At 34.4% G+C, this 27759-nt stretch overlaps 1 protein-coding gene across 1 annotated transcript; it reads left to right on the top strand.

Moving 5' to 3' along the window:
• On the top strand, positions 1 to 27024 carry LOC108360154 (uncharacterized). The gene is made up of 4 exons (XM_017612338.1): positions 1 to 19; positions 17844 to 17980; positions 21314 to 21490; positions 26409 to 27024. Exons 1-4 carry the CDS (start codon positions 3 to 5, stop codon positions 26504 to 26506), a joined length of 429 nt encoding a protein of 142 aa, XP_017467827.1. The 5' UTR covers positions 1 to 2; the 3' UTR covers positions 26507 to 27024.
• Positions 27025 to 27759: the final 735 nt, after the last annotated feature.

Genomic DNA, 27759 nt, shown 5'->3' with positions numbered 1-27759 from the left:
TAATGCCGCAAGTGAAGAGGTGAGTGGAAAAGAAAACAAAACTTAAAACAAAAATGGGAATCAGAACTTTTCCAGCAACAAAGCCAATGCAAAAATAGTTAGCTTAACTTTTATGTGCTTGGTAGTCTATATTTGTAGCATTTTTGACGAACTACAACCATTGTTTGAGTGCATATGCGAAAATTTCCCACATTTAATCTATGAAATTTTTGTACCTGCACTTCTCAACTGCCATGTGATAAAACCTTCTTAAGTTATAACTTGATGCTCAGCCTAGTCTGATGTAGCCTCCGGACAATAGCTCCGTAACTTTTTGCGGACTATTTATGGCTTACAATCATACAGGGTTTTTAAATGAACTTTACCATCAGGGCTGCTAACTATACTTAGCTATGAAGTGCCATATTGAGGATAATCCTTGAAAAGTAAAATAGGCCCAAAAAAGATTGGGCCAAGTTGGCAGCCCTGTTTACCATTGGCCACAGAGCCTACCCACCTTTTTATTCGAAAAAAATATTTTTTTTATATAAATACATACGTGCATGTAAACATACTGGTCTCCCGCCTCACTGAGTTAGTCAACCGTATCTGAGGTTTTCCGCAGCTTCAATTCCTACGTCAGGATTTTTTAAAGGAGCTTGAAACTTCAAGTATATGATGTTTTCAAACAATTATTAAAAAAAATCAGAGCGATTTAAGGACATCTATTAAGAGAAAATTTTGTAGAATTGAAAAACGCAAAAGTTTTTGATGTAGATAGTTTGATTATATGTGTCTAAAAATATCAACAATTACAAATTTTTAAGCTCTCGAAAAATCGAAAAAGAAAAATTGTCAATTAGCCAAAACATATTCTCACCAACTTTTTTATTTGCGACTCCGATTATAGGTGTAATGGATTCGATAACGCATATCAGCTTTGGATTTAAAGTACCGAAAGGTGTGATGTATCGTTGAAAAAATGTTTTTTGGTACTATATGTATTTCTAAGATTCTATCGAACAATTAAATTTATTTTCGAAATTGAATTATTAAATTGATTACGGAGCCTCCTTGTGTGCAGTTCTAGTGCAGGACAGTCAGCTTGTAGAGTTCTAATTTTTAGAAAAAAAAAATTATAAATATTCCAGGTAAATATCTTCGAGCTAAAAATGAATTTACTTCTAATACCGTAAAGTAACTTTCGGAGAATTTATTTGCCATTTGAACTATTTGTACATTTCGAGAGCGAGTCTGCTCGTGCTGCCACTGCTTGCACTCTTGACTCGCATCAAGAATTTTATAGTACTTAAGTTTGATGAAAATAAACGAATACAAATGTACGTAACTCACATAAAGGTGTGAAAACGACTTTGGTGCTAAAAAGGATATATTGAGCTTCTTAAAGCAGGAATAATGACATATCATTAAAAAATAGGATGTTGAATACCAAAGCTATAAAGAATAATATATTGTGGCGGTTCGCAGAAGGATACACATTTTTTTTGGTGCCGAAATCCTCTAAACTTAAGCTTCAAATACAAAAGTGAACTTTTACAACTTTTTTTTTCGAAAAATTCTATTGTATGAACACAATATGTATTTCACAAAATTTGAATATTTTTCACCCTTACTCGACTATCATATCTCATATCCAATTGCATGTATCTACTTATTTCTACTTGGTGTGGCTTCGAAGGCATTCGCGAATTATTAAATCACGATTTAACCAACACCTCGACGTCGCTGTGGTGCCCTGAAATATTGTTAACGTGCGACTCATGAAATAGTATATGCCATTGATTGAATTTAATAATTAATATGCAAAAACCCAATGGGGTGCTCTGACATGCATTCTGAGCTGAATATGCAAAAGCGCTACAAATATACATACGAGCAAACTTGTGCATGCACTCAAAACCAGAGGCATTTGCTGCACGCATGTAAAAATATTAAATGGCAATTAAAGGAATTACGCGGCAGTCGTGTAGTAATTGCTTTTAATCAGAGGTTATTTGAAGAGATTAATGTATATAATAAAGTACTAGCGTAGATGTATCGGTTCATTATAAGTATACAATTTCAAAATCACGCTGCGGAACTATATTTTGTTATGATAATATTTAATGGTAAATATTTTAAAATTTTAAAATCTATACAGTCTCGATTCGAGACGAAGGCGAGTTCCAAGTTGCATGTAACTTTGTATTGATGCGAAATATATACACAATATATACAAACTCGCACAGTTCGTCTAGGCAAACAGGTCAATTGATTTTGAATAGAGTTATTCTCTCAAAACCTTTTCAAGCCTGCTTAAATTTGCTCGGTATCACTTACGTTTATATGCTGTGATTGAAAATTTTGTTGAGTGTAATTTGTTTTTAGTTGAGCTCTGCTTTTAACCATTTATTACTCTCACAGGGTCAAGGCACTTGCGTTCGCATAACAAGGTACCGCGGTTGGTTGCATACTCCCCGTGGTCCCACAAGCTTTCTACAGCATGCGAAAGCTCATTTCTTTTATTACCGATCACACCGAAAGGAATGGAGGACACGTCGCTGCTCTATTTAGTTTTGCACCCCCATGCGAGTAATAAAGTAACTTTTTCTTAATACCGTAAACCTTTGAGCAAGAATGACTTGATCTCCGAACGCTTTTCATATTATCTGGAGGCGCAAAAATAACATATTTTACCTCCTGCAGTTGGAGCGTGTCCTAGTGTCGAAGCCGGCGTTGTCAATGTGATTAGCATTCGACAGCAACTCGCTTTTCAATATTTCGTTGCACATGCCACCTGACAAAGAGTGGCCTTGTCAAAACCCTCGTTTTGCTCGAAGGGGTCCTTTCCAATTTTAACGAAAAAACTTTACATAGCCTTTGCCACTGTCAAAAATAACTTTAAAATATATAAAAAACTTTGTTTGCGTCGATTTGCAAACTAACGGTATTCATATAAAATGTACAATAAATTTAACATCAAAAAAAAAAAAATAAAAAATATTTGCACTACCGCTTTGTCTAAGAAACATCTTTCAAATTTTGTAAGTCATATTTTTTTTTGTGTACAATGAAAAGATAGGAAAGCTTTTTCCATGGAGTTTTTAATTGAATTTCTTTCTCCTAGTTTTTTAACATCTATTTATTTATGATTTCTTGTATATTTACTTCTATGTATTGATTTTCTTTACTCCTCACGACCTTGCGCTGAAAGCAATTTTACTAAAGCACCCTCTTCTCGGAAATAAAAATTGTTCAAAAATCTGTTTTGCCCGCCCACACATCAAGGCAAGTTCATTAATTTCATCGGAATTGATTGAATAAGCGATGGAAGTTTGAGACAAGCGGCAAACATATGTATGTACATTAGGGTGCAAAGAAAATAGTTTAAAATGTTAAGCTCTCACCCCCAGGAATTTTTCTAATGGAATAAGGAAAAGAAATTAAAAAGAAAAAGTATACTTAGAACTGCCTCAAAGCCCACAAAGTTACCCATGTATTTTATATGGGAAAAAACACTTTTCCGATTGAAAAATATCGATTTTCAAAAAGTCTATACGATTTCTACGAAAAGTGTTTTTCATGTGCTTTGAGGCAGTTTTAAATATAATTTTTGCAAACAAAAATATACGGGTGTTCTTTTTGTGGCATTTATAAAAATCCCAGGGGATATGAGCTTAACATTTTAACCTTTTCCTTTACCACCCTAATTTATATACACACATATTTACATACATATGATTGCAATACTCTTCTTCAAGTGCCGTTAATTATAAAACCATCAGTTCATACATATTTACACAAAAAAAAACAAATTTTCATGTTTCTATAGAATTACAAATACACTCAAAACTCAAAGGCCTGTAATCGTAGCATGCTGAAGAAAACACCTTCTTCGATTATTATCTGCAAGTAAATAATTCTGCTCCCTCGAGTGTTTTTGTAATAAAATCTCTGGCACGTTAACAAGACATCCCAGATTTCTGCTTCATACTCGAGTACAACCCACGCATATTTACTGCAAACGACTTTCTCCATACAACTTGCCACTCTCCTCCCTTCTTTCTACACGCTCTTCGCTTTTTATCTTTACTACTCTATCTGACATGACACGTTCAACTTTCGGATATGATTTATCATCGGACAACAACAATGCTGTGCATTGTTCATAAATATTTTGTGTGGATTGTTTTCATACTTGGCATTGTTTGTCAACAGGAAATGAACGATGCTCAAAATTGACACAGCGTGATTTTATTACTTTCACTGATATCTACTGATTTCATTTTCATGCATTTTTCTTGTCAACAATGTGCTTTGTTGTTTTTTTGTATTAAATCGGCGAATATACTACATTTAGCTGTGTACTATGTATGTACATTGTACTAACTTACGAATTCATTATGTATATCATACAATACATATTTATATGCCCACTAGTGCATTTCACTTTAGAAAAATGGCCATTTCGCGTTAATATTAAAAAAATAACAGTGTGTAATAGAGTGTGCAATTTGTAGTCATATAAAGTAGCGAGCTAGGATGAGCGCCTGCTGTCCATGCCCTGTGCTCTTGGTGAAGGACCAAGGGTAGGAGTAGACTATGCTGGTGGGATCCTGATTTTAGGGATCACACAATCCAAGTCAGATAATTCTTAATTACGAAAAAGCCTCTGTGAAGTGCAGAACCAAATCAAATGACTAACAAAATTGATTCAAGTTGAACATTTGAAGGCGGATTTATAAAGCGGCCGTAGCTGAGTGAGCAGAGATGCTTGCTGTTATTTGCTAACATTTAGGAGATGCAAAAATGATGAAAAATTTTTGTTTTGTATCTCCGAAGTATGAAAAAGCACCTGTGAAGTGCAGAACATAAACGTATTCAAACGAAAAAATCGGCAAAAAATTAATATCACCAAATCATTGTTGAAAACATCGACCAAGGCATTGTTAATATTAAGAAAAAATCACACTGACTCCTTTTCAAGTTTAAATTTGGTAATATTAACCAATTTTTGGTTGATTTTTTGCTCAGTGTAAGTGCTATACGCACATAAGTAGGAGTTCATCGGAGAACGAAGTCTTATGGAAATTTAGATTTTTAGGGTGGTCTAAAGCTAATTTTGTCATCAATTATAAGCCCAAATATTTCAGCGAGTATAAAAATTTCATTGCATTGCCCTTTATAATAAAGGAGGCTAATTCAGGATATTTACGCTGCTAATAAGGACTTTGATCTTATTGTTTGGCACCGTAACCGCTTAAGTGACATTCGCCGAGAAATAACACTTATTTTGCTGCCCATCAGCGCAATACTTTGCATACTTTCAGAGCTGAAGCATCTGTGTCCACTCGAACAATTTGGCCAAGCCAGCGAAGCCACTGTATTTTAATTAATTTCCATATGTCTATATCGCTGTAAAGCTCATCGTTCCTTCGTATGCGGAGAGGACTTTATTTCTCAGTTACCTACTTAGTTCAAAGTAGTAGTTGTTGGCAAAGGTGATTCTGCGTCGGACCTAAACAAACCATTTCCAAACCAATGTTTTCGGCTCCAATAGAAAGTGGAAGGCTTAGCAAACGTTGAGTACTCCGACCCACACAGCACATTACGCACTGCCGTACCTATGTTTCGAAAGGTCTCTTGGAGATAAAATGGCGGTTGATGGTACTTTGAGATGGGTGTAGGTTGTAAGGAGGCAAAAGGCTATGGCTAAAGCCAGTCCCTCTGTATTGGATAGAGGGACACAAGGTGGTTAAAGGTAATGAAATTGCTGACGCCAAAATAACGGAGCGAAATTTTTTTCAAAGTTTTCTTTTTGATGCTGAAATGCATCTAGATGCTCTAGGAATATTTCTGCATCAAAAAAAAAATAAAAAAAAAAATGTCGCTTACGTTATTTTGGCGGTTTGGCGATATATTCCGTTAGCCAGATAGAGTGTAGAAATTTTCGCAGTAATGCAGGTTTGCAAAGTCTATGTGTGCATCGTATGACAAAAATCATACCGATTAACAGATATCAATAGAGGTTCATATTCAAAAATTTTGGTAATACTGATAACCTGCCACGAACTTCAGATAACGCAGGCGTTAAAGCTAGGTCCAGTGGAAGACAAAAATTGAAAGAACTCTACGAGTAGATATGTAGCGGCACTCATAATTGTTGCAAACTGGTTTGAAATTTTTGAAGCCCTTCGACTTCACATTCGGTAATCCCTGCAGGGATGCTTGCGTATTTGTATGCTACACCACTACTCACACAACCACAAAAAAAAATGTTGTAAACGTTTGGTTTTTATGTATAAATATTGAATTTTGGCACTATCACTGATGCCACTTCGTCACGGAAGGGTCGCGCGTTTTTATGCAAAGCAATGGATTTATTTTCAATCATTTTATGGTTGCGTTGATTTTTTAGCATTTACGACCAATCAATCATTCATTGAATTTTTTATTAATTTAGAATTTGTACGAATTCGATATAAGGCAGAATATTTATAAAGGGTTTTATTTTGTGTAAGTCATTGCAAAGAAAAAGATAGGGACAAAAGAAAGATAAAACTGAAGAATGAGATATATTAAGTTATGGTTTTATGTTATGGAATGTTATGTAATTTATACTATGTGTTGTTATGTTATGCTATGCTATGTTATGCTATGGTATGATATGTGATGGTATTTTATGTTACGTTAATAATAATACACATATGTTAGTGTTTGGCCGAACTTCCCCTCCAATTTGTGGCGTCCGCCTTGATGTTGTCACACAAAGCGGAGGGACCTACAGTTTTACGCCGACTGCCAACGTCGATTGTGTTTTTATGAGAAGCTGTTTTTCATGGCAGAAATACACTCGGAGGTTTGCCATTGCCTGCCGAGGGACGAGCGCTGTTAAGAAAAAACCTTTTTTCTATATTTTTGCGATGTTGCTTTGACCAGAGTTTGAACCCAGGTGCTGCGGACTGGAAGCGCGCAATGCTTACGACTACACCACAGCGGCCGTTATGTTATGTTATGTTATATTATGTTATGTTATGATACCTTATATAAGGTTACTTAATGTTTTGTTATATTACGTAGTGATTTGTTATGTAATGTAATGTTAAGTTATGTTCTGCTATATTATTTTATGGTATGCTATGCTATGTTATGCTACGAAATGCTATGATATGTTATGTTATGTATTGTTATACTATTTTATGTTGTGCTCTGCTATGCTATGTTATGTTATGTTATGTTTTGTTGTTCAACGCAATTCACCTCAACTTACCACAGCTCATTTCAAATCGCCTCACACCAGCTTCTCTTAGGTCACGTCAACTCACCTTAATTCACCTCACCCTAATTCACTTCATTTCATCTGAACTTTAGTGGTTGAATTTCAACCGCTGGGCAAACACTAATATAATTGAAACGACTTTGTAGTATTAAAGCTGATTTTGGATAAGTATGTGCATGAACATATACTAAATATGTGTATGTAAATCAAAACTTTAATTTAAGTAAAAAAAATATCTTTATTTCTTCATAGATTTTAATACTCCAAAGAATAAGTGCGCTACGAAACGAAACTCTTTCTTTATTAATTTGTAAATTATTCCATATGGCAGAAATTTCTTACACTCAGCGAAGCGGGTGAGCATTCAAACGATGCAAAACTGAGACTGTGTGCGTTGAATGCACTGCTCAGCTGCCACTCTTCGTATACGTGTGAAACACACATGTGCTCAGAGAGCGCTCAGTGAGCTATGGTCTGCCAACCATTTACCTACGTACTATGTTCTTACATATGCTGCGTATTTCTGGCAGCCATGTCCCTTCTATGGCTTTTCACATCATTTGATAAAAGTTCCCCTGTTTTCATGCGAAAATTAACATTTTTTCTGTATGAAGTAATGAATAAGTAATTTAAAAAACTAGCGTATTTATTATATCATTTAAAATCGTAATTAACAGAACACAGTTTTTCTTTTGCTACTTTTACCTCAGCCTTCGAACAAGTATATGCAGCTAAAAGTTTGCGATTAACCCGTCTGCCTGCTGCCTGTCCGACCGCAGCATACCAATCTGCGTGCTCAACATAATTTATCCACTTAATTACCAGCTACGTAATTTATCAAAGCTAGTTTGGTACCCGTTTGTGTGCAGATGGATGCAAAGTTGATAACACAAATGTTCCGCAAAAGCGGAGCCATTCGCTGCCGTAGATTCCGGAAAAGTTTTTGCTGTGGAAGAAATAAAGTTATATTAAACGAAAGTTGGTGAGATAATGTGTTCTAAGAGTGAAATAGCTTGGCTTCAGCATGAAAGTAATAGGTTTATATGTATGTAAAATAAAAAAAAAGTGAAAAAAAAAATAAAAAACGATAAAATTTCTAACCAAACTGTAAATTTTCAAGGTAACCATAAATTTCATTAGCGACAAAACGAAAAGTCAATAAGGCGGCGGAAAGTAATTATAGAAAATAAAAGTTGAAGCACTGAAATCAGTGAAAGAGTAAGTTTTAGTTTCAATGAGTTGTATACTTGTTCATTATGCTCGTTTTCTAAAAGAATAACTTAAACTTTTTAGAAAAGTTGTCTCTTTTCAATTTAAATTTTATTACCTTTTTTGGCAACTAAAAAGTATATCTGATGTGCATATTTGTATACTTCGTATGTAAAAATTTGAGAAAAAATACTTAAAAGCAAAAAATACCTTTTTGTATAAAAAAAAATATTTGCCCAAAAAAAATATAAGCCGATTTTTAGAAACTTGGTACCGTTGTAGAGGATACCTGAAAACCTATACTTTCTTAAACCCAAAAATTTCTATTTATATACAAAAATTAATTAAAAAAAATTGTTTCCCTCATTATAAAAACTCCTTTGTGATGTTGAAATCAATCTATCCGCGCACGCTATTGAGTCAAGTCTCAATAAGTCAGGAATAATGTGTGGATGTGTGTGTGTGTTTTCGCTATATTAGTGGCACTACAAGCAAGGATATTAAAGAAACTTTTCGTATTATTTCTTGTTGATACTTAGCGAAATAAAAACGTATGTAACTTCAATAAATATACAGAATGGGTTCTCCATTGCTCTTCTGGGTAAAAGTTTTTGTGAGTACTTGATACTCGAGTCATGTCTGCATTTGTCATATTTATTGCGAAGTGTGCACATTTATGGGCATATGCACATGGTTAATGTGAATTCTACTAAATTTTCTTACACACTTTTAGTTTTTGCTTTCACACAACATTGCACAAGTTACGTACGATTAAAGTTTTAGGGATTTATGAAGAGAAGTGTAGATAAATATTCTAGTTGGATTACGTTTAGTGGCAGATTGGGACGCACATCTGCGTATATTGACAGTGTAAGCTAAAAACTTAGGTACTACGACTAGCAAATTCGAATATACATACATACATATGTATGCATAGATGACTTCTCGTAGACACCAACTGCCCCTCAATCATCCTAAGTTTGGTGTAATTTCAATATGAGTGAGATACTTATTTACAGACGCTCTAAGCATTTAACCAATTTCGCATTCTTATGATGTGAATATCATTAAGACGGTGTCTTCATTGGATACTTTGTGGCAGTAGTGGGTTCTTACTTTCAGAAATAGTATGTTTGTAGGTGCGACTACATAAATGATATGTTTTCATAAGAACGTGCTATAGCACTAAGCTATAATAAAGGTATGTTATTTGCTGCTAAAACTTTTTAGTTTTTTTTTTTTAATTTAACACAAAAAGCCAAAAATGCGTAATTAGGAAAAATTAATTCATATATAGAGATCATGCAGTTTTTCAAATACATTGCCCCAATTATTGTCGGAGATAAGAAATTATGGTATTCATAAAATATCTCTAAGCTCTTGGGGCAAGAAAAGTTAAATTAAACTAATGGCCGATTATGGTAAAAAGATCAGAATTACATTTTGTGTTAGCATCAATGTTGTCATATTTATAGTATTAACTGTAAAAAAAATTCATGCGGAAAGTTTTGGATTCAAATTTGTTTAGTGAAAAAGAGGCGATTGAGTTACAACGTTTCCTGTTTTGAGCTTAGAATCCAGCTCTTAAGAAAAATCATAAGAAATATTTTTCATTATTTCTGTTGCTTGAAAAAACACTTTACTTTTGCTGTAAATTTTCTTGAAGAAATAAATATACGAGCATTTTTTCTCGAGAACTACAAACTGACTTCAGAAATTGTGATAGAAGAATATTTATCTTCCATTTTTTATGCGTCATTTTACACATATGAATTTTTGGTTTTTCTTGAGAGCTGGAAACAGCCCTTCGGATAAAAGAGGTCAGCTGTAAAACCTTAAGGTTCCAAAAATTATTTCGTTTTTGAAAGTAACTTTTTTTTTTGTGGAAAATCCAGTTATTTTCCTGGGAACTCGCAGTTTTTTGAAAGAAAAACCTGGCAACACTGATTAGTACTCGCTCTAGTAACTTTTTTAAGTTTATATAAGTGCGAGTATTCTTTTTTGTGCTATGAAAAAATTCATGCGGAGAAAAAATTGGATTTTCTTACTGTTATCACTTTTAAATTTGGTTCGTAACCATATCGATGAAATAATTATTCCAGCGCTCGATGAGCCGACTATCAACGCACGTATCCAAAAGTACACCGCAAGAGTGTCCTGCTTACACCATTCACTAGGAATGCAGTTTTCTGGTAAGACACTGTACTCTGGGAATCGGTCTGATTTGGATGGCAGTAGAGGTGACCGAGAGAAAGCTTAGACATTCCCCGATCAGCTGCTATCAAACCATAACTGGGATATTAGCATCTCGTTACTTACATCACTGTTAACAGGTTTAACTTCGAAAAAAGAAGAGGCTTTTAATTTTTGAAAACCAGCAATTTCACTGATAATAATATCAGCCTTCTAATCCGACAAGGAATTTTACTTTTAGGCTAAATAAGTAGACAATTGGGAAGTAAGTCACATTTTAGTAATGACAGCATATGACGAGGCAACTCTTGGAGTTATATTATCCGGAAGACTTATAAGCCAACCACCATTTGAAAGATCTTCTGGCTAAATTCCAAGCAAATCGGCAAGTCTGCTGCGCATTCAATTTGCTTATGAATAGAATTTCATAAGGGAATAAACACCAATCTTTGTGCATAATTGTCTGCAGTGACTGTCTGCTGTTACCTATTTGAGCAGATAAGCTCATTTTCGAAACTCTGGGATTTGTCTCTATAGCAGCAGCTACAGCAGCGATAGTTTCCTGCGCTCGAACTGAAGGGTTTCGATGGCCTCCTTGCGTTTGACCCATACTCGGAAAAATTTTTTACGAGCCTATAGTCCATCTGCCCGGAGGAGTGCTGCCAAACGTGCGCCTATATCCTCTTTGTACCGAAACTACGGTCTACAATGCGTGATAATGGCGTACAATCAAAATTCTTGTATCAGTGTCCCAATCCTCCATTTTAGTAAAATGTAAAGATGAGCCTATAAAATAAATGAAAATATGAGCAGATTAATTACATAGAAAACAAGTTATTAATTATCTGTTTGGTTGCAGATTTCAACAGCCACCTAGTGCAAATAATATATTTGGCTGTTACAAGCAACCAATATGCGCCTGAATGAAACGCTAAATTAAGGCAATATATGTACATATCTTACCACTTAAATAGGCACTCGGTGCCAAGACCATTGCAAATTTAAAAAGGTTTTGAAGTGCTGAGAGCACTTTCGGGCGCATTATCGCCGGGTGTTACGTAATTTAATCACGACCAGAATGCTGACCCCATGCGAGCACCAAAGTAACATTTTTTGGCACAGATTAAGTTTTGTTTTGAGGTTATGCCATTTATGTTCCTTAAAGTTGACAATAATAAGGAACTTTTATATTTTTCATACTACCCACATTTATTTCTTACCTACCAATTTCAACATTTTTATTTGGGTCACTCAATTCGACTAATTACGAGATTTTATATATGCGCCTAACTAAGGGTTAAACCTTCTGTCCATGTAAATAATTTTAATTGCATGGTTTGGAAATAATTGAAGTGAAGTAACTCGTATGCACAATAGTTCATTCAAAACACTTGATTAAATGTGTAAAGCCATAATTTGCGGCAAGCCAAAATGTCACACACGAAGCATATTATTCAATTAATAAATATGTATATTTTCGGCGTAGTATTCAAATTTCAAATTTATGCACACTGAATTTCAACACACGACAGAAAAGTTAAATTTGAGGCAGTTGCGTAAAAATAAGGACACATTTACAAAACCAAACACATATGTATACATGTATGTTTTCACTTACATACACATTCAAGCAAAACTGGAAACCATATCAAATTCAAGGAGGGAGAAAAAGGCGCAAAGTATGCCGAGTTGAAGCTGATGCAGCAACGGATAAACAGTCAAGCAACAAATACACCATATACATGTGTACTTTTTTGTATTGCGCGCTCAATTTTATTCACCTCCTTCTTGTGATTTTCATATCTACTTTATAATTTTATTTTGGCAATTTGCATATCATTTTAAAAACCGGAAATTCAATTGGTAAAATTCCACGAAGTAAATATAGAGGAAATTATAAAAAAAAAAAGTTAAAAGTGTATGATATGAGTTTATTTTAAAGCCAAAATTGTCACCATAAGTAATTCGCTAAATAACCATATCACTCTCGGCATTGCGAACGCGGTCTACATGGCGTATGAGTAACGTGTCGTGCACAAATTGCATGCGATTAAAGTAATGACATGATAATGTAGTACACAAATGTAAGCGTGGCAGTGTGATTGTGAAATTGTTTTTGTGGATTTTAATTTGCTAGCAACAAATTTTCAGCTTGTCATTGTGGCTTGCTTTTCATTTCTGTTGCAGGCTTTTCGCTTTAATAGTCATCATAAATCTAAACAAAAGAATTTATTGTTTCGCATTTTTTTACGCCACTCAACCACTTTTGGCATTTTTCTGCTTCAGCCAAACTTCTTTCTTGCCTTCAACACTGTTCTTGTGCCCAAATGTCAATGCCAAGGTCAATGCCAAGAAAGAAAAAAAACCCTAAGCTAAGATCACTGTCGACATGTCTCCTACGCGGTACCCTTTTAATATTTTGGCGACTAAATTATTGCACATCTCTTGCAAAAAAAAATAAATAAATATCAACAGCCAGACAAAAACGTTGTACAAATTTTTAAAAGTGCTGGATTGTTTTGCCAAACGTGCTGCTGCAGAAAGGCCATTACAGCCATTAGCAGCAGCTGCTGAAATTTTTTTGCACGCCAATATTTTCTTTTTTTTGCTATTGCCATTTATGTTGGCATGCATTTTGTTGCGCTTGTTCATTCTTGCTCATTTTACGCTTTTAAATGAATAATTTTTTTTTGGCTCAAATGAAATGATTTTTATTTGCCAACAATATACTCGCACTTCCGATGGACGTCTAGGCGTCTAGATGATCAAAAGAAAGAAAGACAAGAAATGATTTGTTATGGCCAACGAAGCAGTTTTTGTGTGTGTTTTACTTAAACCCTTATTTATTGTGAATAAAGAGTGAAATAAAAATCAAATGCTCAACTCAATGCCATCTTTAAGACTTGGCAATTTGCAAATTTGTTGTGTTTTAAATAAATGCTGTTTTTTTTGCCACCCAAATTTATCGGGATTTTTCCCTTTAATGCAAGTAAATATTTGTTTACCTTAATTTGTTTTATTATGTTTGTATAGTTTTTAAAATTTTAACCGAAATGAAATTCTCTTTTGTGCTTGTCCGTTAGAAGTTCAGTTTTTCAAACCAAAAAAACCAACTTTTTTTTCAGACAAAAAAACAGTGGTTAAGTAGCCAACTTGTTATACTGAATGTCAAGCCAAGATATAGTCTGAATGCACCTGTGCGATTTCCATCCAGAACCCATACACTGACGGGTCCGAGATCGACTCCGAGGAGGAGCCGTTTCCGAGGATAATTCTTTAAAGCGTTGTCTGCGGCTGCCAAACCATGCTAGCACATTTCATGCTGAAGTCGTGGGCATATGTGAGGTCTGCGGGGCACTAAATAAGAGTGCTACTAAGAAAAAGACGGTGATTTACTCAGACGTCCAGGCAGCAGACCTGGTTATATAATTTCCTGCTAACAAGTGTAAGCTAGTTCATGAATGCAAGATAAAACTACGCTCGGTGACTCAATCAATGCCCAGCTCTCTTCTCTGGATGCCTGTCATAAGAACCTAGAAGGCAACGACAGAGCAGACAGGAGTTTATGTTGAAAAATAAATATATTTTTTCTCAAAATTTTTGTGTTTTCTTTGTTAGGTCGGGTACTTCTGCAACCACTCCCCATACCTATTGGATCCCCGCTGATCTTTGTACACATTATTGACTAACCATGCGAAGCCTTTCACCCAACTTGCTGTTTTTATGACAGCACAAAAGAAAATCCCCAAGTAAGAAATTTCCAAGAATGTTGCTTAAGGGACAGCCCTACTTCAGATATATGTACATCTATGACGCGTTTCGATTGTCTAGAACGCACTGTCATGAAAACAGGAAGATGACACTCAACCCTTGTGCGCAGACTTTGAGGACTTCAATTCCATTTTCTTCCGTCGGTTAGTGGCAGCATATGCAGGGATTAGTTTGGAAATAGTTTTATACATCCAGCTAGCTTGTATTTGGTGTAGCAGATTCTGTGTATGAGTTTTGATTCGAGTCCTTAAAGGAACTGCACCTCAATATGTGAGATTGTCGAGAGTTTTGTCATTAGGGATAGCGCCAAAATACCTAAATTCTTTAGATAAATGTATCTTCAGCATGTGCTCTTTCTTTTTTTTAGAGAAGGATGCTGATCTTTATGAACTTGCATTTACTTTACATCGACTACATCAATTCACACCTGAGTTAAGCGAATAGAAATCATTATCTTCAAGTGTATAAGTCAGTTAAGCAAGGCTTGATAATTTTAATCAGTAGTAAAACCAGAAGGTGCGAAAAGAAAATTATTGATCCTTGCGATGTTGTTTTCATTAATAATTTCCAACAACTTACCAGAAACTCTTGTAGATATGTTCATTTAATGCCAATTTAGTCGAGTGCTCACTAATTAACTGCGTGTATTGCCAGCCACAACAACTTGTACACCCAGTGGCTTAGCTTTGAGCAACAAAATCCATGGCAAAAAATGGATATGGAGAAATAAAAGAAACTAAAACACATTTATTAACAAAGAGTGTTAAGAAAATATGTGAGAAATTTTGCCTGCGCTAGCGGGTGCCTCTTAACGCTGATAGCATGGGGAATAGTAGGTCGCAGCAGAAGTGAGTAAAAGGGATTAATTTGCAATTTGTATGCCACAGTGGCGCTAAGGTCAATGGCGCAATCAGGAAATACAACAGCAGCGGCAAGAATGAGGTAAAGAAAAAAAAGCAAATGTTCTGATGTAAGCCTGACGTTCCAATTTAATGGCTAACAGAGAAGAAATTCCGGCGGCTGCAAATAAAAACTGAAGTGCACAACATACTTTCGTGTATAACATACCTACATAGATATGTATAAGCATAAGGTTGTAAGTTGATTTTTGTTTATGTATGTATGTGCAGCTGCAAATTCTTTACGAATTCAATTCCTTGCAAATCAACAAAAATTTTGATTGCCCTGCGGCTGAGATTATGAAAATCTGATTGGAAAGTAAATTAACTTTGTTGTGTTTTCCTCTGATATTTTGCGAAAACAACGCAGTTTTTTAGTAGCAGAGTGATGAAATGTCACTTCATATAACTTTCTTGAACATTGGTTGCTTTTTTTTCACTTCTAAGTTTCACTTTCCCAGCAAAAGCTTTGACTGCTTATTGTCTGTGAGTTGCTTTTCTCCATTTTTGCATCTGAAGGTTAAAGCTGCTTAAAACTTTTTTACAAGATTTGTTTATTTCTCTTCTGTGTCACTTGTTTTAATTAGACTCACTTTTTGATTTTTGCCTGCCTTATTATTTTTCGTTTGTTTTTATATAATGTTTTACTGTTTTCTTTGTTTACGCTAATGATTCAATCAATCTTGTTGCTCACTTTGCGCTCACTCGTTAACCTTGTTTTGTTTAAGGTACTCTTTGTTATAGCTTCTAATTGTGGTGTAATAAGAAAGCGAAGAAGATGCCTTAAGAAAGGCAGAAAAACTTTTTAAGTGATCGTTATTTGAAAGTTAATTGTTTCTCGATTACTATTTAGCTATCCAAAAGGCAACCACAGTGCTGTGAATGTGGTACCTAATACGAAGAAAATTATGGATATTAGTTGAAACTGCACTTTGAAATAAAGCCCAACAATAAAATCATCCATTGATTCAATAATATTGAAAAAAGATGCTGAATAATGTTTAGTACAATGCGTTTTGTGCCATGGACAATTTTAAAACATTTCCAAAATAATTTTGCGGAAGCACGAAAGCTCATAAAAGCAATTAAGCACTCTTAGATACTCCCGTTTTTATCTCAAGCTTGGCATATGTAGTAGTGCCAACCTCTGCTAATAGGTATGTTATATTCGTGTTTACTCATCACTTGCGTAAAACTAACTGTAAATATAAAGTAAGTATTCACATTCATTGGGTATGTTGTGGTTATTAATTTTCCGTATCTATTTTTTGTAACTTGTACGTAAGCAAGAATCAGTATGTGTGGATGAAGTAAGACGAAGATACGTCGGAGTAGCCTTTAATCAGCTTCGGGGCGCTCAGGTTTTGTTAGAAAAGACCCCAATCTACCAAACTGTTCAAAATTGCGACCCGTTGAAAATTATTGAAAGAAAGTAGCTAAAAACTAAAGAAGGCATCTAAAATTAGCAGCATTTCAAATTTAGTTGGCGGAGAGCAGCAGACACCATCACAAAAACGAATGTCCATAAATTGCGCCATTTTGTTTATAGTGAAGATAATTGATATTATTTTTATTATTATTATGGGCCATATGCACCGCGACCTCTAAAGTGGTATACTGTGCGCGGGCCCCCGCCCTATATGGGAAGGCTTTTTTGTGTAGCCTAGCATCTCCAAGGGCGTTTTGTTCCAAATTTCAAATGGATTAAGGGTAGCGCCACCAAAGGGAGCTAGTCCTCGACTAGCGATAGTGTCATATTCGCAGAGAATGTGTTTTGGCATTTCTTCGTCAAGCTGACAAAAACGACAGATGTTCCACAGATAAGGTGCTCTACTACTTTGAGTTCTCTTCCTTTCCTGTAGCTTCCAAAACATTTGTCGTAAGCAATGCCCATTCTTCTGGCGTGGGTGCCAACTGCAAAATTCGCAGTAAGAACCACTAATATCCTCGAAAAACCACATATCTAGATTGAGAAGGCAATTCAAAAGTCACTCATAATGTCCGTGCTAGCGGATGGCGCAAAAGCATGGACAATGAAAATATCTGAAGATTCTGCGGAAATTTTAGGGCCCTTTGCACGTTGGCTATGGCTAATACCTCAGACAGTGGCCCGATGAGCTGTATGAGCTGTACAACCATATAGGCCTAGTGCTGCCACGCTGGTTTGGCCCTGTAGTAGGAATAGATGGAAACGCTCTAGCTCTGAAGGCATACAATGGTGGTCGTGATGCTGGAAGCAGACGAAGGGGAAAGAACAGATTCTTCAATCAAATTCTGAGTTAGGGCGTTCTTGGAAAGTTTTCTTCATTTCACTTCACTTAAATTCACTTTTTCTTATGACATATTTCTAATCTTACCTAAATAAACCAGGCCTAATTTTATCCAACTGAATTTAATCTGAAAACTCCTTTACTTTCATTCGAAATATTTGCTATTCTTATACTTCATACTTTTTATTTAAATTCTTGTCAATAATTTCTAATTTTAAATTTTCTCTTTCCTTTTCTTTGCAGCGCTGTCAGCGAAGGTGTACTCACCGATAATCCACATCTCGTATTGCTCTTCTATCTGGCGCAACGTTTCCTACACGAACTAATAAAAAGTTATCGCCTCATACAGGTGGTGCCAATGGACATGTCCGGTTATTACGGTAAGTGTTTACATGTGCACTCACACAGATACATTCGCTGGTGCATTGCAATGTGTACTCTGTTCACACATCATAAATGTAGATAGCTGAGGATTTGAAGTTTTACTCTCAAAGGGCACTCGAACTTTCTGTCACACTTCGTCTTATTTTATTGTTGTACAATTGCCAGCGAAAATCTCGAAAGGTTTGTGGTGCTTACTTTTATTATGGCTGACAGATATTGAAGTGAATCTCTTGAGCGCGCATATATGCACACTTTATTATATGGAAGCTTAAATAACTGAGAAAAGTTGTATAGCATAAAATGAAAGAACACAAAAACTTTAAAAAATAAAATCCACGAAAGTGTGATTAGTTGAAACTCACATGAAAGAGTTTCTGAGCCGCTGGTAGTCTCATTTCAAAGTCTTATTGAAGTGGCGTAGCATTAAAAGCACTACAGATTTAAAGAAAAAAAAAAAGTAATTAAGTTTCATTTGGCATTTTCATGCTAATATTGGATTTTTTTACTCATTGCTGTCGGTGTAAGAGTATAAGAAACTGTTGTACGTTTCTGTACGCCTATTAGGCATATGTGTACGTACATATCGTCGATGTTTTTGCAAAACCGCCCAAATCGCTGTTGTGGCAAAAATTAAATTTGGTAACCCTGAACTCCAGGCATCGATATTTATGCATAAAAATCGTTAAATCGTATGCATGCTGTGCTCCTGATAGGCGATCGCGAGTAATACAAAAGCAAACAAATTAGCCTATCCAGAGTTTTAAATAAAAGCGGAGAGCGGCTGATTTGCCAGAAATCTTTGCGAAAGAATGTACCCCCAATGAGCCCAACTAACGGAGGGCAAACATTTCAAAGTAATGCAACGCCATTAAAAAAAATTTGTTCTCGCTTCCTTTCTTCGGGAATAGTTCAGAGAAAATTTTTTTCCAGTTTCGTTCTCTCTCAGAAAGCTCCTGAGACTTTAGCTCGCAGAGTGTTCTTCGCGGGAAAAGTTCCTTATAACTTTGTTCCCGTTTTGTTCTTTGCCAAAACGTTCCAGAGACTTTTATTACCATTTTGCTCTCCTAGAAATGTGAACGTTCGACAGAGTATTTAGTTTCGATGAAACGTACTTTTTTTTCACGGTCCCTGTTTAAAACTAATCAAGCTTGACATTATCGCTGTGTTACAGGGTTGCGGTTAGTAACATCCCAGATCCAAAAATAAAATTAATTTCTTAACGGTGTATCAAATTCTCAATACTTAACAAAAATTTTATTCGTTGCCGAGCAAATCAATTTGATTCGTGATTTTCCAACCAAATCCAACAGAAATCGGAATTTATTTTAATTTTATTTGTTCGACGAGTCAAGTAGCGGATTTACAATCAAATGGTACGCACTTAAGTGTGCATGCGCATGAGCCGACTTGCCATTTAGTTGAATAACTTATTTCGTTGTAAGCATTATTGCAAACTTCTTCAAGTTCATTGCGCATTACGTTCGCTTTCACTACCAGTTTGGCTATGACTCACTCAGCACTCAGAGCAACTCTCTGCAGTGCGCCAACAACAACACATACATACATACTTTGACTCGGTCGCATTGCAAAAGTTTGCTTTTCTTGTAATTTAAATGCTTTGCACGTGCACTGATTGCATTTGGGTTAAACTTCCATTGCTACATAGTTGATATACATATACTACCTGTAGGAAATGATTTAATTATAAGTTAACTTAAAGTTGATTGGGAAGTAACTAAAAGTCACTATTATCTCTATATTTTCTTTGAAAAAAGCTAACTATAATTCAATGGCGATGGCCGTGAAATAGTCAACGCGTGATTAACTTGTAACTTACTACTTTTGGACATAAAATATCAATAAGAAAGTAAATAATTTTAAATTTTTTTTTTATAATTTTACTTTATTTAAAATTACTTATTTGTAGGTAGGTCCCAGATTCGCATTCCGTCAGACATAACTTCAAAATGATAATACAATATTTCGATCTTCTAATTATTTGTCATGAATTCGAAAAAGCATTTGTGAAATGCAGAGGATATTTCAATAGAAATTTTTTTTTAAAGCAAACAAACTGCCGATTATGTCTGCATGACTCCTGCATTAGTTTTCAACTAGTTTCAAGTTAGCTTTTTGTAGTTAAATAAAAGCTATATATTTTGTCAAAATCCCACAAAAAAGCTAACTAAAAGTGGTTTATTTTTTATCAATTGATAATTTTTTCTGCAGGGGTGGCACTACCGTTACTACATATGTATGTACATCTACGACAGAGATGCACAAAATGCGTAAAATAATTTAGTGTTTTTGTGCATTACGAAGCGAGAGTTTCTAGAATGTTTGCACATAAAATTTCAATTTTGCTAAGATTTCAGTGGATATCGTTTACGCCAACTATTTACAAAATTACTTGTAAAGTTAGTGCTGAGACAGTCTAAAATTTTATTTATGTTTTGTAGTTAGGAAAATAAATAGTGATAAAGTTTTTATTTAATGGCTTGTAATGAGAAAAATGGCTGTGGTTTGAAAACTCTCAATGAAGTGTACTTATAGTAAGAATTTAAAATGAAGCCTTCATGCGCTAGGAATTTAACTACTTTGCTGCAAGTGGAAATGTTTGTTTAAAATATAATTTCGAGATGAAAGAGGCTATGTTTGGTACCTACATAATCTATTGACATTTTTTTTTTGAAATTTTCTGAACTTTTCTGAATTGACTGAATTTTTTGTAGCTTTCGAGAGCTATTTTTAAGACTTTCGGGGTGCATTAAACAGAGCGAAGTCCGAAAAACTGCCAATGTCTGGACTGTTCTGGCCTGAGACGCGAAAGATTTACGTTAGTGACAATAACTCCGGAATGTCCGAAAGAAATTCCAAAGATCACGCAAAAATCCAAAACCGCAAAAACATTCTCGAATATTTAAAAAATTAAATCTCAAAAGGTCTCAGAAAAATCGTAGGTGAATCCGAATAAAATACTTATTGACAAATATTTGGAAAAGTCCATAAATTTGGAAAAACCCGAGGTAATTTCGAAAGGTCTTGAAACAACCGAAAAATACAAACCCGCTTAATTCTTTAATTAAAATTAAAAATAATTGAATAAATTTCGCTCATTATTCTATCATTAAATTCTAGAAAATATGAGGAGTCTGTATCTCTTTATCTCGAAATAATAGCGGTTAAAATTTTTAAATTATGTGGAAATCAATTTTCCTTCATAAATAGTTTCGTAATCGCAATTTAATTTAATTTTAAAACCCAAAAAATCTCTTATTTTGATTTAAAAAAAAAAAATATTCTGAAAGTAGTTATCATATTTTTTTCAGAAAATCGCGCTGGTCCCTCAAATCTCGGCAATGTCATCAGTCAAATACTGCTATGCAAACAAATAACGCCCGACTTCAATCAAGAGGAATTATGCAGCATTACAAAGGATTCACAGGACATAGCGGTGCTATTGTCGGAGATGCAAGAATATATGCCACAACATGACACATATCTGGGTGAGTAATTGCCGCAATATGAAAGCGAAATAGAAAGCGAATACGAAGAATGGGGGAAAAATAATACGCTAACACAAAAGAGCAATTATAACTTGTAGTAGCTGGTATAACAAGCGTTTGGGGAATTTAGCAAAGTGCAGCTGTACGAATGGGGAAATGTTAATATGTACATAAGTGTGCATGTATGTATGTGTGTAAAGTATTATGCGTTAAGGTAGATACGATTGGACATTGTGCAGGAAGAATGCAACACTGAAGTGGGATTACTCACACTTGATGGAATAGCAATAATGATAGCAGCAGCTGTGGCGATGTATTTCCGTGTGTGCGATGTTTTATAGATATTTATACATACATATATTCACATATATCTCTGCGTATTCAGAGTCATACATCTAACTAAGTGTTAATGCTATAATATCTGCTGCAGCGCTTCTGAACGATTAAAATTTTTAGTACATACATGTTTATGCACATACATATATATTAGGGCGGGTCGAAATTTTTATATTCATTTTTAACAGAGATAAGATTTTGTTTTATAAGGTCAATTACAAGCCCTTAAAATATTATCCTTTTATTTGAAGCGTAAGAGTTCGCGCATCGACCATCAAGTGTAACAAAGCATGCAAGTCAGATATTTAATACGAATCCTTGTTACGAATTCAAGGCTTAGGAAAACGGTTTAGTGTTTATATTACAGCAGTAAACCAGAAACCCTCTTAAAGTTACCTTTTTTCAACAAACATAAATATTTTTCTATTGATTATTTCGCTGGTCTACATACAAAAGAAGGCAAGAACAGTATTAGTATTTCTAGGGTGTGTTTAAGGCACTGATTTCGATTATACCCTCAGCTTTGTCAAATTGGCTCGAGTTTGCGAATTTTGAAACATTTTCGCAAACCTATATTTTCCTTCGTTAAAATCTTAGCAAGATAATACGGCAGCGGTACAAATGCCCAAACCATATGAAATGATGCTCGGGCAATTTTTTAAGTTGATTCACTTGGTTACTGAATTAACGAGATACTAAAAATTTGTATGTAAGAGAAAATATTATTTTTTGCGTATGCCTTCAAAATATATCGCCGATTTAAATTTTTATGGCAAAATAGCTTATGAACGCGAGATAGTAAATTGTATAGCCTCTAATCTGATATATCGCTTGCTTCAATCGGTTAACGTATTGTCTAGATATTAGGAACCAAAGTTACTTTTTCAAAAATTTAATCCTTTGCATCAATTGCTCGAGCTAAAGATATGCTTTACTTTAATCTTTTGTGGCCAATTAATATTTTTCTAGTACTAAAATAACAAAATATTACTATTACAATATAATCAAATTACCTTTATTTTCCGCCATACAAAATCGACCCAGTCTAATATACATATATTAGGATGTAAAAAGTATTTGTTTGCATTTTTTCCCCTGTCGGGAAACGTACTAGTTTCGACCGGGTTTTGTACTGGGGAATTAGAACCATGACAAGTTCTCTTTTGTATGCTAGTAGCTGGTGAATTTAATATTGCCATGTCCTAGGAAGTGTCAATTGCCCTCCACTGCATACCTTTTTCGATAGTTCCGCACTAGTCCAAAACTCTATCCGAACCAGTTTTAAAAATCTACAGACGAGAAAAGTGTGATGACTTTTTCAATCTTTTTGCTTTTTCCATGCGATTTTAAATTATCTTTTGCACAGAAATGTGTTTTCAATTTGAAATTAAATTTGTTTTTTTAAGAAATTTACGTTTACATACCTTTGGCTGTAGCTGCATTTGCAGAGGTGCTTGCTGCTATCGGTTTGATTACAGAAGGTCCCAAGGCGCTAAAATATTAAAACAAATTTGTGTTTTGTATTACCAAACTGTGAAAAAGAAGTTGCGAAGTGTAGAATGAAATTTTTTTTTCTAATTTGAAAATGGAGAAGCTCTTGTTTTCCAACTTTCACGTTTCGAGTAAGTCGACAACCGGTTTTCGAAAAAAAAAGCAACCAATCGAACACCCTAGTGTGCATGCTTGACTGCGTCCCTTGCAAACTGCTGACACTGATGGATGCGGTTGATTGGGAAAATTATTTTAACAAGTTGGATACCATAACATTTATCAAAGTAATCAGCAACGGTTTAGTGAAACTCGAAAGTGGTCATAGTTTATGTATTTGTGTAGAAATATTTATCTATGCATACACACATATATGTATGTGCCGTTCAATTAAAGTAGCCTAAGTTTGGTTAGACTCTTTTCCCTATAGAGCAACATTTCAATGGGTTCCCTAACCATATTTTAACATTTAACTAGCCATAAGTGTAGTTCAAGATGCCCTTTTAAATAGAAGCTTAATAAATATATAAAAATTTTCAAAGGAAACGGATTATTTTTTAATTAAAATTCAAAACATTTAACGTCACTTAAGCTACTTTGATTGGCGGGCACAGATGTGTATGTGCGTAGGTACATGATGGAAATTTATGCTGCAAAAAACTACAAATTATAATTGCATTTTATCTCCATAATTAAATCGTCAAACAGTTTCGAAGGCGCACACGACTTGGTGGTATGTATGTATGTATTAGTTAGTGTGTGTACATATGTATGTATGAATGCACTTGTATGTTAATACATATGTGTTCTTGTAAATTTGTATTTGTATGTGTGTTGTTTAGCTGCGTTAAATATTAATCATACGCCTGGGTGAGCTCCAATTAAAATGCCATTCATTGGTGGTGTCTCCGCAAAGTATCTACTATCAGAGTTATGAAAACTATTTTACATAACTTTTCATAATTTTATAGCTTTGTGTTGTAAACTATTTTTTATTTTTGCTGATATTTTATTTGCTGTTCGATTACACTGTATTTTTTCGCTTAATATTTTAGGGTTTCTTCTAAAACTTCATAACTAGCGCGTGTTTTTACTTTTCATCCTTTATTCGCTTCTTTTATAATATTCTGGCTGCTTACTTTAGAGATTTAGAGATTTTTTATCCTGTGCAGCCAATGATCGTCACAATTATTTTCTTATGGTGTAGACTTACAATAAAAGCCAAGTTTAAAGTTTCAAACCTATGTTTAATGCTCCAAAGCTTTGAAATTCAGGGTGACAACTAATTTGCAATTTGCGATGGGAAAGTTGCTCTTGATGGGCTGTGCTATGAAGTGAAAGATCTCGAGTTATTGAATACGTGGCCTAACTTATACATTTAATAAAATACAGCGGGTTTAAGTAACAAACCCGATATACCTAAATATATACATAGAAATTTCAGTCACATTATAAATCAGCTCAGGAGATAAATTTTTAGATACCATGATTCCACCAAAATAAAGCTAAATTTGAGCTTAGCTTGGCCATAAAACCAATTTTACAAAAATATCTCGAGGCCAGGAGCAAACTTGCAAATCATTGAGGCATCTTCGAAATATATCACCTTAACTTCATTTCAATCAAATGCACTGCGCGAAAGTGCATTCAGAGAACGCACATAAAATTGCATAAGTTTGCAAGTAATTCATGCCCCCATAACTTTATAATACATAAATAGGGGGACTTTCATTTGGTGTAACAATTGACCCCTAAAATTGATCCTGTGATCTGCAGAGTAACGTTACTCTTAAAATGACTGTATTGTGATAAATAAAAATTGGGCAGTTGATCATGTATATCGCCTCTTACAGTGATCATTACTAATCTCTTTAATATGGACCACACTTAGGTGCTCCGTTTCAAGAAGAAACTTGGTCGTATGCCACCCGTGATAAAATTTGTCCCGCCTGTGACAGCAGAATTTGGACACCTCAATAATAAACCATTAATTTTTGTTGTGGTTTTTGATTAGTTAGTTTTGCTGGTCCTTTTTTTGTACAATATAAAATTTAACTTCGATAGAACTTTTATGGAAATTCCACACATTCCATAAGATATATATTCTCCAAAAAACAGTATCAATTTTCCCATATAAAATTGTAGTGTTGGGCAGTATCGATATCAAAAGTACCCAGAACTCGATTTTCAAAAGGATCGACAGCACCGGATTTTCAAAGGTATCGATACTGGGTACTTCAAAGGACTATTTTACTTTATTTTATTTTATTTTATTTTATTTTATTTTATTTTATTTTATTTTATTTTATTTTATTTTATTTTATTTTATTTTATTTTATTTTATTTTATTTTATTTTATTTTATTTTTTATTATTTTATTTTACTTTAATTTATTTTATTTTAATTTTTTATTTAATTCCATTTTATTTTTTGTTTACTGTTTAATTAATTTTTGTATCTTAATTTTTTATTGATATTAATTTTTTTATTTAAATTTGAACACTACATTCTAGTATTGTTTAATATTGCTTTTAAACGGGACCAAAAAAACTTATTTTTATTTTTTTATCCTTTTATTTTTTCACTTTATTATTTTATTTTATTTTATTAATTTAGTTTGTTTAATATTACCTATAAAAGACCAAAAAAATTATTTTTGTTTTTATTATTTTTTTTTAAGCAATAAACTATGAACTGTGCCACATCGTAATTTCTAGTCTCATTTAGTATTGCCTGCAAACGAGGGCAAGAAAATGCAAGTTTTCTCTGCACGAAGTGGAAGCTAAATAATTCATTTGAAATTTGGAGTTTGAATTGAGAAAGGAAATTAAATTAATTTATTTGCTCATGTACATATGTGCATTGTGAATAAGAATAACAACAAAACAATTGAACACGAATTATTTCGAAAGAATACGTAGATTTATTTACAATGAATTTCATATTAAAATCTGTTTCCATTCCGAAAAATCCCCCATCGCAAAATTACCTTATTTTCAACAATCACCACAGCAACTTAATGAACTGAAAATATATTTGCTTTTCTTATATTTCTTCTACCTCATGCTTACTCATACCTGTCGTCGTCACACAGAGCGCAGTGCAGCACTCGACTCGGTGAAAACCAATCACAACTTCATTTGCAAGAACATGAGTTTATTGTGCTGCATGTCACGACCGAGATATCTCTGAGACGAAGCGTAGGGCCCGATGAGAGGGCAGTGCCCAAATGCAATATCAACAACAACAACAACAACAACCACGTCTACGGTACCAGCAATAACAACAGTAACAACAACAACTAGCACTAGATTAAGCAAATGGACGGATACATTTTGTCAATTTTGTCGTACGAAAAGTACAAATAACAGTACATAGTAGGCATTAAAATGGCGATAGAAAAGGAAGAGAGGAGCGATATAGCGGAAAATGCGAGAAATTATTAAGTAGCTGAATAGAAGTAAACAAAATCAAGTATTTATTAAGTCATATTTATTTGAGGAAACATACATACATATATGAATGTACTTTAAGCAGCCATACATATGTAAGCAAGTATGTGGGTATGCAAGAAAATAGATGCGCGTGTGTGTGTGTGTAAGCACTAAAGCAAAGATAAGACACCAAATAAGTAGCAGGAAAGCGAATTAGCAAGTATGAGAACTTATTTAGTTGACAAATACATAGCTGTAAATAAATAAATAAATAAACAATGAATACAACTAATGTCAATAAATCAAATGTTAAAGTCGGAAATACAATTTTATTGTTGTTGGAGCACGCGTGTGTCGTATACAAATACGAGTAAGTACATACATATATTTGGCTTAATGTACCACTGACCTTCCCAATTTGTTATTGTATGTAGCGGGTGATTTTTTAAGAGCTTGATAACTTTTTTTTTAAAAAAAACGCATAAAATTTGCAAAATCTCATCGGTTCTTTATTTGAAACGTTAGATTGGTCCATGACATTTACTTTTTGAAGATAATTTCATTTAAATGTTGACCGCGGCTGCGTCTTAGGTGGTCCATTCGGAAAGTCCAATTTTGGGCAACTTTTTCGAGCATTTCGGCCGGAATAGCCCGAATTTCTTCGGAAATGTTGTCTTCCAAAGCTGGAATAGTTGCTGGCTTATTTCTGTAGACTTTAGACTTGACGTAGCCCCACAAAAAATAGTCTAAAGGCGTCAAATCGCATGATCTTGGTGGCCAACTTACCGGTCCATTTCTTGAGATGAATTGTTCTCCGAAGTTTTCCCTCAAAATGGCCATAGAATCGCGAGCTGTGTGGCATGTAGCGCCATCTTGTTGAAACCACATGTCAACCAAGTTCAGTTCTTCCATTTTTGGCAACAAAAAGTTTGTTAGCATCGAACGATAGCGATCGCCATTCACCGTAACGTTGCGTCCAACAGCATCTTTGAAAAAATACGGTCCAATGAT

The sequence above is a fragment of the Rhagoletis zephyria genome, unplaced genomic scaffold (assembly GCF_001687245.7).
Source record: "Rhagoletis zephyria isolate East Lansing unplaced genomic scaffold, Rhagoletis_zephyria_1.1 Rzeph_scaffold_00526, whole genome shotgun sequence".
NCBI classification, from domain to species: domain Eukaryota; kingdom Metazoa; phylum Arthropoda; class Insecta; order Diptera; family Tephritidae; genus Rhagoletis; species Rhagoletis zephyria.
This window is presented reverse-complemented; position numbering and strand designations above follow the sequence as displayed.